At 46.9% G+C, this 12,411-nt stretch overlaps 6 protein-coding genes across 6 annotated transcripts; 2 read left to right on the top strand and 4 right to left on the bottom strand.

Annotated features, from left to right (window-relative positions):
* Positions 1–1,361: 1,361 nt before the first annotated feature.
* Positions 1,362–2,555, bottom strand: ATNIH1004_002176 (uncharacterized protein; the record flags this gene model as incomplete). Its single annotated transcript, XM_033566871.1, has 3 exons — positions 1,362–1,787; positions 1,845–2,323; positions 2,492–2,555. 3 exons carry the CDS (start codon positions 2,553–2,555, stop codon positions 1,362–1,364), a joined length of 969 nt encoding a protein of 322 aa, XP_033428866.1.
* A 1,172-nt stretch (positions 2,556–3,727) lies between these two features.
* Positions 3,728–4,262, top strand: ATNIH1004_002175 (uncharacterized protein; the record flags this gene model as incomplete). The annotated part of the gene is made up of 3 exons (XM_033566870.1): positions 3,728–3,892; positions 3,956–4,075; positions 4,146–4,262. 3 exons carry the CDS (start codon positions 3,728–3,730, stop codon positions 4,260–4,262), a joined length of 402 nt encoding a protein of 133 aa, XP_033428865.1.
* A 41-nt stretch (positions 4,263–4,303) lies between these two features.
* On the bottom strand, positions 4,304–5,055 carry ATNIH1004_002174 (uncharacterized protein; the record flags this gene model as incomplete). Its single annotated transcript, XM_033566869.1, has 2 exons — positions 4,304–4,802; positions 4,850–5,055. 2 exons carry the CDS (start codon positions 5,053–5,055, stop codon positions 4,304–4,306), a joined length of 705 nt encoding a protein of 234 aa, XP_033428864.1.
* Positions 5,056–5,710: 655 nt separating this feature from the next.
* On the bottom strand, positions 5,711–7,489 carry ATNIH1004_002173 (uncharacterized protein; the record flags this gene model as incomplete). The annotated part of the gene is made up of 2 exons (XM_033566868.1): positions 5,711–7,278; positions 7,339–7,489. The coding sequence occupies 2 exons, from the start codon at positions 7,487–7,489 to the stop codon at positions 5,711–5,713; spliced, it is 1,719 nt and encodes a 572-aa protein (XP_033428863.1).
* Positions 7,490–8,650: 1,161 nt separating this feature from the next.
* On the top strand, positions 8,651–9,994 carry ATNIH1004_002172 (uncharacterized protein; the record flags this gene model as incomplete). The annotated part of the gene is made up of 1 exon (XM_033566867.1): positions 8,651–9,994. The coding sequence occupies one exon, from the start codon at positions 8,651–8,653 to the stop codon at positions 9,992–9,994; it is 1,344 nt and encodes a 447-aa protein (XP_033428862.1).
* Positions 9,995–10,274: 280 nt separating this feature from the next.
* ATNIH1004_002171 (uncharacterized protein) lies at positions 10,275–10,802 on the bottom strand (the record flags this gene model as incomplete). The annotated part of the gene is made up of 2 exons (XM_033566866.1): positions 10,275–10,607; positions 10,671–10,802. The coding sequence occupies 2 exons, from the start codon at positions 10,800–10,802 to the stop codon at positions 10,275–10,277; spliced, it is 465 nt and encodes a 154-aa protein (XP_033428861.1).
* Between the last annotated feature and the right edge of the window lie 1,609 nt (positions 10,803–12,411).

The following is a 12,411-nucleotide window of genomic DNA, read 5'->3' as shown; positions in this document are numbered from 1 at the left end:
GCGTATGCAAAGTAAATCAACCTCGGTATGATACTGCGATGTGTTAGTGTCAGTTGCTATCTGAACCACGCGATCACATGCCCACATGATCAAGTTACTTCAACTACTAACTTGATAAGTGTTGTGGAATTCAGGTAAGTGATACGCAAGGAGTTATGGATCAGCTACAGGCCATCCTTTACCCTAACTAGGAAGTCGATGTTATCTGTGGAAACGCCAGGAATCACAGTATCTCAACCAACTGAGTCTCTTACATTCCTCTCTAAGGTGCTCTGTGCTCAACCTTAAGGTGTTCAACTGTCCACAATAAGTTATGGTAGTCTTGATTATTCAGCCACTTTCTCGGTCAAACGTTGTTGATGATACAACATCGTCGGATCGCTTATACTTCCTATATTAATTGGTTTACATTCTTCGTTTGTCTACTTCGCCTTTATAAAGCGAGATCTTTTGGTAGTTTAGTTAAATCAGAGGCTTAATTCTGTGGAGGATCGATACTTGCAAATACGCGTATTTTTATGGTCCACGTCAACTAAAGGATTGAGGGGTAGAATGGATCGTCAGATAACTCCGCACCGCCAGGTCGGGCGGATCATAGTGTTTCTGTAACAACAGTGTTAGGCACGGACGATAACTAACTAACTATAGATACGGGCTTACTCAGGTGCGAAGTGTTTATATTCGCACCCTCGGGCCTGAACTCTTGAAGGTCAGCGATTAGTTCTGCAATATACATGGTCCTATCTTCCCTCCCATATAGATACTCCCATTCGTACCATAGCGCGCCATTCGGCTCGTTGCCGACCCCACGCATAACAAATAGGTATACCTTCAAATTGTATTTCATAGGCAACAGGCTTACAGCACCTTTGCCAGCGATAATGCCAGGCGATAGTTAGAGCCTATTAATAGAAATAGTAGAGATCTGCCTAGAAGTCTGAAACACCTACCAAATATCAATAAGCGAATCGCACGTGATTTGACAGATGCCTTAAAGCTATTTTCGAAGAGACTAATTCAAAGTAGGAGAGTGCAGATGGATGGAAAATGTGGCATTAGCGAGCGCGGTGTGGCTGTACCTTGTCCGTTCCAGACTATTGTTGGTATTAGCGATCATAGTTATACAAAGTAGGCTAAGATTTATAGAAAGAGCTAAAAAAAAATTGTTAAAAATACAGAAGGTGGTTAACTTGGATCAATACCGGTATAATGGTAATATCTGTGGTAAGCCTATTGCCATAAATAGTTATGCGACAGATATAGATATCTAAAGAGAATAGCCCTACTACATACTATATCATAGAAATTTTGATGTAATTTTAAGTTACTCTGTACGTGCTTTGAAACTTCGTTTTGCGTCCTCACAAGCCATCTCCTACAACAATGTCAGGAGCATCCAAGTCCCACGTGCAGTTACCCTTAAGATCAAGGTCGAACCCATTATAGAAGCAATATTTCTGTGGTGGTTTAATGTAGTTTCGAATAACTGCCTGTCCGTCACTGTCATGGACCCATCTCACAAAATCATCCATATATGGCTTGTGGGAATCCAGAGGTTGGCCTGAGACTATTATGTCGGCCGGGTTGAGCAGCGGGTCACCGCAGTTTTCCCCTTTGCGATAAATCGTAGTATTATCCGTGAGATCCTTAGACGAACTCATTAGTGTGAGGAAAGTTCCGCGATCAGTGATGGTATATTCCCCCTGTTTAATGGCTTCCGTCAACGCTTCAACCGGGAAAGCAATATATTGGTGGTACCAGTCTGAGTAGACCTGTGCCCAAGGAACCTACCGTGATTTTCCAATTAGCCGGCAGACATGGGTAGAAAAATAAGAGATACATACCTGCCCAATACCAATCCACATCTCTGAGTCCTTGATGTTGGTCGCAGATTTATCAAATCGAGTGAGGAAGCGAACCTCGCCCCTCTCGCCTGCCTCATATATCTTCCTGAACGTGGTCGTGATATCGTCCTTGGAGGGATCAATTTTTGCAGGATTCTCTTTAGGTCCGACCAGGTAGAAGTGGTCAGTAAACGTAGAACAGGGCCTTTCCACTGGATTTGTGCAACTATCGAAGCAAGGCTTTTGGTAACATTTCTTGTGATCTTCTTTGTCGTCTCTTTCATAGTTGCATCCTTTTGCAAAACCCCCGCCAATGGCGTTTTGCTCGGCCACCTGGTGGTATGTTATTCCGATATCTATCTTATGCTCTTTGAGATTGTTGATTGTTTGCGTGGTGTCCCCTTTTACCCAACCGACTCTGAAGACTTTTGGATCATCGCAGTCTTTGATTTTGCTGTTGATAAAACTATCGGCGAGCGCTATTGGCTAATTAGCAGTATAACTATGATTATAAGAATGGATGGATCAATTGCCTCCCACAAGACCACTTTGACCAGCTCCACCATTGCCTATGAGTAGCTTTATTGGACCAGTATTCTTCTCTTTGCAGTGCCCCTTGTATATCCCCGCGCATTCAGGACATGCACCATCAGAGTTGGCTACCGCAAGGCCAGCGAATAGGTTCAACAGGAAAAAAATACCGTGCCGCATGGTCAGTTGATACTTGAAGACCCATGGGAATTAGACTGAAGAGTGCGGCAGTGAGAACATATTTATAAGGCAACAACACGAAAAAAGGTAAAATATTACCAAAGGGGTATTAGAAGGTATGCTGTGGCTAGCTAAGGAGCGCAATTCAATGGCAGCCTGCATTAAACATGACATGATGATTATCTATACCAAATTCGGGAAAGAAGGCATTGATGTACAAGGCATACCAACTAGCGGTGTGCTTATATTTAACATCACTTCAGTCAGGCACGATTTCATGCGGCCCAGATGCGACCTACTTGCTTCTACATTCAGTTTAATCGGACACTGTCCTGGGCTTCAAGTAGATTTTGGTCTGGTCTTTCGACTTGTTTGATCATGTTTAACTTTTAGTTCCGCCATGTGTTGTTTCTCGGAGTCGCTCTTAGCAGCTGATACTATATCATATCCTTGGCGGTTTGCGTAAGTTACGTGTACTTTATTGGTTTACACGGCCAAGAAGCTTCAATTAGGATATGTGCTGTTTCTTCTCGTGCCTAATATGCTTCCTGATGCCTAACCACTAACCTGTACGGTCTGTGTTTGAATTACTTGGACCATACGTATCAGATCGTCGCCCTCCTAACTTCGCTGTTCATATACTCTGGGAATATGAGGCGTGGCGCCAATATGCGTGCTGCCCTGAATACACCTTAAGGTAGTGGCGAGTCTGTCATATTTTGGAGATTTTGTTGTGTAAATTAATAGGAGATATATAGATGCTCCCTTTAATACCAGGTTCTTCTACTGCCTCTCATCCACCTGCTTCGTGCCCGATAGGCCTGTCACGCTTGCAGAATATCATGTCGACGTCCCATTGCTTAGTACCTGCAGTCCGATAGCCCTGCCTTGACTCCTCTATTATACCTACGTAAGACTGCTACTATTAATAGAACTTCAGATTTCACGTATCTGATGCTTTCTATTTACTTTTCCCTGGCACTTCGGTGTTTTGCAGGCCATGTAAAAAGCGGCCCTACTAGGTGAATGCACGAAAAATGGAAAAAAAAGGAAGAGAAACAAGCCCAAGTCTCAAATGGCTGTATTCAATTCGCCCTGGCATTTTCATGATAGTTAGTATACCGTCGTATTAAGGTTTGTATGGAGTAAAAGTTATATGCCATTCCACAAGCATGTCTCATAAAAAGATGTATGAGTCCTCCGAGAGTCCACAGCCCTCGAAAGCCCAAAGATGGTGGGGTCAACGCGAGTCGTACCCTGTGAATACGGTGTCGTATACTCAGGTGGAAATATCTGTGGAGTGGAGGGTGGTAAAAATGATGCAATATGCCCTAAAAGTGTGCCCCATCAGGCGAACACTAAACTAAATTAGGTGTGGTTGGAGCGGGCGCTGACCGTAGCACGTCCCTTATAATTTCGGTGCGAGGGATTATGCGCTCGATGAGCTGCGCAGAGCTGTGGAACAGTCGGGTCTGTACGACTGTCGTAGGGTGACTATCCAGGTGAGGAATCAGCAGAACGTACGTCTATTGATTAATATCGATATGCATAGTGAATGAATTAAAGTGGTTGTGGTTGCTAATGTGGTAGATCTATACGATCGAGGAAATACAGTCGGCCCAGGAGGATATGGTCTCCAAGGATATATATCAAGGATGGGAGAGGCTCCGTCACAGTGCAGATGAACGTCTTATGTATGAAATATGATGGTCCCATCTCTGGAAGTGATATAATAAAGCAAATACATGCTAGGGGTTCAAAGACGTGACCACCCCCGGCCTCGGTTTGGAAGTTTCATCGGTAGGAAACTCCAGATAGACCACCCCGTTGCTGTAGAACCGCACCGAAATATCATATACAGAGCGACTATCATAGGGATCCACCAGACCCTCATTGTGAAACCGCTCGCATAGCGCGTAGTTCTCCTTCCAGTGACAATGGATCTCAGTCGGTGTTGCGGTGACGATCTCGCGATATTGCAGTCCGCGTAGCTTCATGGCGTTCACTAATCGATACTGGTACGATGTGGGATTGAACTCCGACGGGGTGACAGTAGCCGCTTTGTATTTGGCGTAGCGACGAGCAGCGATAAAGAGGACGATCACGACGAGAGAGGCCAGTCCGGCAATGGAAAATTGTTGCCAGAGACGAGCGTTGAAGTATTCGACGCCTCCGCTTCGGTAGTCGATGTAGCGACAAATAAGAGTGACAAAGATAAAAACAAAAAAGACCTCTGGCCATATAGAACTACTAAGATTAGCCCCATCTCACTTATACAGCATCGGAGGGAATACTTGTTCGGCACGGTGCCCACTCCCCAGACGAATCGTCTCCAGAAAGGCGTGCGGTTGATTGCATCGACGCCTGACTTGCCCTGGTAGCGCATCACGTAGTCGCTATCGACGAAATTGACATCATTGTGGACGCCTCGACGAGCGGCCAGCAGGAAGAATACAGGCTTGAGGATATTGTCTACCTTGATTGAATCGGATTTTTCCATTTTTTTCAATGATGTGGGATATTAAGAGGAAATGGGGTTGTGAAATCTAACGAGCTGAATAAGTTCGTTTTGTTGGTTCCTTTTATTTCCTTTAATTCCCTTTAGTCTACGTTAGCGTTCTCTAGTGTTGTTTTAGTTTGTTCTTGGATCTGTTGGTGACAGGGTATTCCACATATTGACTGGGAGACTCATTAGGATATTGGCACTGGGTCTGTTTTTATCCAACAGATCCTTGGATAAAATTGCATTTTGTGTATATTGCATGTAACTAGTCCGCTAAGTTACTACAACTATTAAAATTATCACACTTCATCTCTTTTCTATACAATGAGCGACAGAGATTCGGCTTTAGCTATATTCTATCTCTTTACTAACAGTAGTAGGGAATTAGTAAATAGTAGAAGTAGCAGAAGAGTTCTATAATAGTGAATGTATCGATCAGGTAGAATTAATAAGTTCTTGTACGGAATACGTCTACTATTCTAGTCAAAAATAAAATATATAGCTTGAAACTTGTACATTATTAGAAGGCAATAGATACATTGACGGCATTGTATAATGCTAATGAATTAGATTAATCCGTGTAATAATTTTGACAGTTCATTTAATTCCTCAAGGCATTGAATCAGGTCGTCAAACATGATCATGATAAAATCTACGATCCATACTCCTTGACCACCCACTCGCAAAACTCCTCCCACTGCTGCTTCCACTCTCGCAATCGCTGTCCCTTAATGCCATCACCGTTCTCCCCCAGATCGATATCCTCGATCCATGCATCATCCGACTGGTCCTCAAAATGCGACCACCGAACGCTGTTCTCTGCCAGAGCCCCTAGTCCCCCTAGCCCGATGTTGTCGAACCCCTGGATCACCTGGTAAAAGTCGTAGCTGACTCCCGCCGAGTCTTGTCCCAGCATCGCCGGATCGTCGTTGCTGATCGCCGTGGGCACACCATGGGCTACCATAGCCGGCAGCGGATGATGTAGAATATCTGTGGCGAGACGCAACACCTCGTTAGAGATGGGGCACACCTCGACCATGACTCCGTTCTGGATGACCTCCTCGATTAGATGTGGGTGCTTGTACAGGGAAAAGCCGTGACCGATACGACGCGTGCCAAACACCAGTGCGTCCACCAGGTTCAGATCTGTCGAGTTGCCATCGCCCAGCGTCTCGCCCGCGTGGAAGAAGAAGGGCACAGAGACGTTCAGCAGCTGTGTCTGCTCCTGGAACCAGAGTAGCTCCGGCGCCATGTCCATCAGCGTGCGACCCAGATCCTCCTGTGCCACTAGATCGTATCCGCTGAACAGCTCGGGGAACTTTTGCTTGCGCTGTAGCGCAATTTTCATGCTTCTGACGAGTGATTCCTGGTTATTGCCGCGCCAGTCGGACCAGATAACTCGTGCCCCCCAGAATCGTCGCCCTTTCTCGGTGGCCTGGAACCGCTGCAGCTCTTCCTCCATCACCTTCCACCAGATGTCCAAGTCCGGGTCCGGATCCTCATCGCCCTCATGCACCAGCTTACCGCTGGAACCCCCGGCGCGGATCTCCACCCAGTTGAGCCCGTCGTCCACCAGTCGCTCGAACAGCCGCTGGTAGAATGTGCGCACTATCGGCTCGTAGGTCAACATCGTGCCCGCCGGGTCGAACAAAGCCTGGAACTTGCGCCAGATCTCGTCCACCCCGAGCTCATGCTGGACCGAGTCCTCCGGCAAGACCACCATCTTGGATTTGGCGAAGTCAAAGAATTTATTCTGACCGCCCGGGAAATCTGCCACCGCGTCAGTCACCAGCACATTCGTGTTAGCCTTGTAGTTCGCTGAAGCGATGGACGCGCCTTTCGGCACGGTGGTATTGACATGGGAAAAGGCAATGGTGGCGTTTTCGCGACCATCCTCGGTATCGAGACTGTGCGACGAACTCACCACCATGCCCTCCGTGTGCAAGATCGTCTCCAGTAGCACGTCGTACGGCAGCATGGATGTCAGATGCGCATGCAGTAATGCCCCCTTTGGCATACGCTTGACTATCTGCCACAGCTTTGTCCCCGCTACCCACGGCTTAGCCAGTGGGAACATCATCCCCGCGAACCGCTCGTCTTCCTCATGTCCGGGCTCCGCGTAGTGACGCCAGTAGTGGTCGATTTCCTCCTGTCGAATGGCACGTACAATGGCGTCCGCTTCGCGCGCGACAGACGACATGTTATGTCGGAATGCATGATCTATTCAGTCAGCCATTGACTTTGTATGGAAAATAAATAGGTATAGTTCAAGAGGTATACCCTGTCGCTGTCTTTTCTCCACCGTGATTATATTCGACCGTGCGAGCATATGCTTCTGCACCATGGTGCTGTTGGCCGCAGGCACTGGTCCCCATTGCTGGGCGGCGGACAGGGCCGCAAACGCGACGGTGACGAGACCGAGGACACGCATCGTGGGAGCTGAACTGGCTGTAATTGAGCTGGGGAGATCGTGCGGGTTAAATAAATAAATATAAATAAATATAAATAAATTAAATTACCGGGACATTCGCTAGTCGGGCTGGTCTGGTTCTGAATCTCAATAGTTCGTTGGATAGACCCACTGGTTGCCCGATCTGCATGAGCGAGAATATTGAGCTACATGTTTTGATTGCTTGCTACATACGGAGTAAGTACGGAGTGTTCCGTGCTTGGAAAGGTCTCCAGATGAGACTAGTCTTTAGACGAGTCCACTCTGTTCGTGAATTGCCTCCATTAGTTATGAGGTCTCGGGATTGTGTGGAGTAAACAAATGCATCTTCTTGCTTTTTAAAGTCCTGCATTCGGAAAAAAACATATTTTTCCCAACATCGCCGAAGAGACATAGATATGAACAGATATTTGATCACTATAACTTTGAACAATCCCCTCAGGTTCTGGCAAACTCTGCCGTCTCAGCAGCTCCACTGTCTTAGCTCGTCTCTAGTGGTTCTTGGCACAAAAAGGAATTGCCGGTGAGTATCGCAGGCCGACGGTGCTGTAGATTAATTCCTCAGCCAACAATCAAGACAGCAAGAGTGAGTGTTGATTGGTCTTGTTTCGGGAGTTTGTAGTAGTGATTGAGTTGAAGATGTGAGTCACCACGTAGATTGAATCCTAGCCTAAGATCGGTCGAACCCTCCACTGTCACCGTAGAATCCAATGTAGACGTGCTACTCAAGACTCCGGACTCCGCCGCGGACCGTCCCTGAAATGACTGAGCTTGATTTGAAAGTTGGAGGAGCTGTCCTTTTAGTAATAGTTGAAACGTACTGCGTAGGTCCGAGGCGATCCTTAGTCTTCGGAGTTATCAGTTTGTTTGCCATGACTTGCATTTTCAGCTCTTTCAGACTCACTATGTGGCCAGTTATAATTCTTTATAATTGGTCTTATTTTTATTAAGCTGTTTTTAATTACTTATATTGGAATATTTAATCCATTATCCATATATTTTGTCGTTCGATACCGTATAAATCAAAATGAGTCAATTGAAGATATTGGATGGCTTCGGCACGATCCGGAAATTCATCCAGATAAGGCCAGAGTTGTACAACAACATATTCTGTATTATTACCCTGATGTTTTCAGATAATCAATGAGGATCACAAAGACACTATCAGCCAGCAATGACCCTATCTTAGTGATCACCATCCACCCTGGTGGCGTGCCTCCAAGGTACATGGTAGGGACCCTGTTGCACGTCCTTTATGACCACCGTTCCCGCGATGTGCTCAATATCCCATGCCTTAGTTTGCTCAATCAACTCTCCGAATATACAATGGCTCAATCCTCGTTGCCCTCTCTTCCCCTCGAGATTTTCGAGATGATCTGCGACGAGCTCCCCACCCCGGATCTAGCGGCCCTCGTCGGCACCTGCTGCCACACATACCACCGCACCATTCATCGCTTCGCCCAACGATACGTTGAAGTCTACCTTGACTTTTCCGATACCAGTCTCAACCACCTGCATGCCATCTCTCAGAACCATATCATGCGCCAATATGTCCAGCGACTCGTCGTCATGGCTCCGGAGCCATATCTCGGTCGGGACAGACCGTGGCACCGGACCGCGGCAGGCCACTTGCGCAATCCAAGGGATATATCATCCATCCGACGCTTTCGCGATGATCTTGTCCACCGACTGGTCAACTGCCGATCGTTCATTATCTCGCCGATCCCAAGCCCCGAACCTGAACCCTCCGAGACAGAACCCTCACGGGATGACCATCTCGTCCCGGATGACGTCGCATATATCCTCTGGGACATTATCGCCGATGCATCCCTACCGATCAAACTCTTCTGGTACGGTAAAGGAATGAACTACACGTCGGAGACAATGGACATCAAACGCCTACCGAAACATCTAATCGGCAATGCCGGGTTCCGAGCATCCTGGATGCAGTTGGAGAACTTACATTTGGAGCATGAACTCACGCCGTACAATTTCTCCTTTCTTCTTGATTTAATCCTCCATGGGCCTGCGCTTCGCAAACTCTATCTCAGTCTGGGTCCGTCAGACCTGGCGATGGAATTCTTCGCCGAGCTTGCCAGATCCGAGACACTGCCAGGCATGCTTGAGAGACTCACCTTGGCATTTACTACAATTCAGGCGGATGATCTACTGCGTATTCTCTGCGCATCGCGACTGAGTCTGCGACGGCTCGATCTATCGGGTGTAACGGGTCTGTCGACAGGATGGCTGGCGGTGCTGAGTAGTCTACTGGGGGAGTTTCCGCACTTGGAGACCATCGAGCTGGATACGTTGTATGGAGGTGAGGGCGTGACGCTGTCCACGGCAACGACATGCGGGTTATCTCAGAAGGGATTCGGAAGGGGTCGGGGTTCCCTAGAGGAAATGGGGATGAAGTTGGTGGATCTTACGAGCCAGGGGGGGATGTTAGACCTGAGTAAAATGCAAGGGACGGGATTAACAATATAATACATTGTATTTGATAAACCCATAGTTGTGTATGGTACGTTATAATGATATGATGCTTAGCGTTTAGATCAGAGTATAAACTTAGTTTTTACTATGAAAATCAGACCTTTGTTCAGTCCACATATTCCAGGGATGACCCAGGTCCGCAGACCTATTATCGACAGATATCATGTATTCAAACTGCCACAGCCGGGCATATAATAAGTACCATTATTCCCAACCAAATTCTCATCGTTATATAATAATTATAATAATACATGCTACTTCAATACAAGACCTATCAACCCGCCAGTTCTCCCAGAAACTGCTGTGTTGGCCGTTGCGCATCCAATTCCCGGGGATGTGCGGACCCTGGTAGGCTTTTCATATCATACTGAGCACCTCTGTACTCGTTCCCCCGGGAAGCCATAATCCGGGAAGCCTGTCGTCGACGGTATATGAACCACGCCAATATGGCTATGAAAACGACCCCTGCCGCGGATCCGATTCCTATCCCAGCGGCCGCGCCTCCGCTTATACTGGATTCATCTGTTCGGCTCGGTTCCGAAGTAGATGTAGAGGTAGACGATGTAGTTTCTGTTGCTGTCGCCGTGGAGTCCGCGTTGGTCGCAGTCTATATATTTACAACGTCAGCGATTGAAGGTCCTGAATCAGAAAATAAAGTCGGAATACCCACCGGAGTCGCATAGACAAGACCAACTGCAAAAAGATGAAGATCCGTTTTCAGCGGGGTCTTCTGAAAGGTAATCTTGTTGCTGACAAAGTCGGTGCGAGTAACAGTCACATCCCTGGAGGTAGCGAAATTCATCATGCATGGGAACCAACTTCCATGAGGCTGACTATTTGCATTATCCACACAGGAAAATGAATAGACCCTGGGTGATGATAGATGTCAGCGACTTCCGGTGCCTGCTGACACTAGAATGGCGAGGTCATACGTCGGACAGCATGTTACTGGACCTGTGGGCGAGGCAGGCGGACATGCCCTCGTATAACCATTTGGACATTTCGTTGCCGCATAGGTTGGAACCCAGGAGGATGGATAGCAGGTGGCAGATTCGTCCAGCTGGGAGGGGCCTCCCAGTACGGTGCGCATGTCATTGTCGCTATGGTAGTCCCAGATCCAGAAGTCCTCTTTTGCATGACAGCCCGCGCCCGTTGGAGCCCATCCTGCCGCGATTGTAGGATGCGGGGATGAGGAGGGCATCTTTTGGTGGTACTTATAGGGAAGGAAGGACGAAAGGAAGGAATTTGGGAGAAAAACCGAAACCAAAGCCCAAGTTAACCCCTCGATCAGGTGGAGAAGCGTAAAGATGACGGCAGCATGCTGATCTAGCGGAAACTGTGTGCTATCATGCTACACGAGACATGATGCTTGCCAAGAGACTTATTGGGGCCATCCTTGCTTGGCAGTGTTGAAGGATCGCAATAGATTTCGTCTTATTATTGTCGATCGCAAGATTGTGATCAACATGATTGCTGTTCTGAATGGATGTATCATGTAAGGACCAGAAGGCAACCACTCGTCGGTTCAATTCAAAATATATCAAACTTAACTATTCTTAGTAGAATAATAGAGAGGTTCTGCATAATATAATCATATAAAATTATATTTTATTTTCTGCTAGGCAGAATCGAATTAGGCAAAATAAGCGAGATCTGACAAATAATCACCTATAAACATGACCGATCACCGAGCTGCGCGGATCACCGAGCTGCGCGGTCCCCACCAAACTGCGCGCTTACCACGTAGATTTTCAAATTAAAGGTCATAATAGACTCAAGTGCCCTAGTAAATAATGCTGTCTTAATTATATAATAAAATCGCTTTATTTCGTTGAGATATTAGTCAATTTATAGGGCTGCTTTGTGTGGGTGCGCAGCTCGGTGATCCGCGCAGCTCGGTGATCGGTCACGTTACCATGTTTATTGGATCTAGTTGATATACGGCGGTTCTTGGCGGATTTCGTGCATATTGAGCTTTATTATTAATCAGGTGCCTGATTGAGCGCTTTAAGGCCCCAATAGCGATGGCCACGCCATTCTATCGCCGTACGAATCTGATTTCGCCCGTGACACCGGGGATTGCAGGAGATGGCTGCTCGGTGTGACGGCCAAGCAACTTGATGAAATTGGTGCTATCTAACGAAAATTTCAAGCGTGGGGAAGAGGAAGAAATGTGGTGAGGGGACTATGCGGGGAGATAAACAAAGCTAGATATAAACAATGCAAACAGGCTACTTGGTGAGTTCGTCACACTCGGTAGTATTTAATACGCCTAGATAAGGAGTTGGAGTAGGCGATTCTGACCATGCAAAAGGTGTTGAGTTCATATTGCAATATATATATTTATATATGATTATATGACCTGTCTGTGGAAGGCCCTCTAAAGTCATTTGGCCAAGACTGGAATATTA

Source organism: Aspergillus tanneri (assembly GCF_003426965.1).
Source record: "Aspergillus tanneri strain NIH1004 chromosome Unknown AapTan_1_pilon_pilon_pilon, whole genome shotgun sequence".
In the NCBI taxonomy this organism is placed as follows: Eukaryota; Fungi; Ascomycota; class Eurotiomycetes; order Eurotiales; family Aspergillaceae; genus Aspergillus; species Aspergillus tanneri.
Note: the sequence above shows the minus strand (reverse complement) of the source record. Positions and strands in the feature narration are given on the sequence as shown.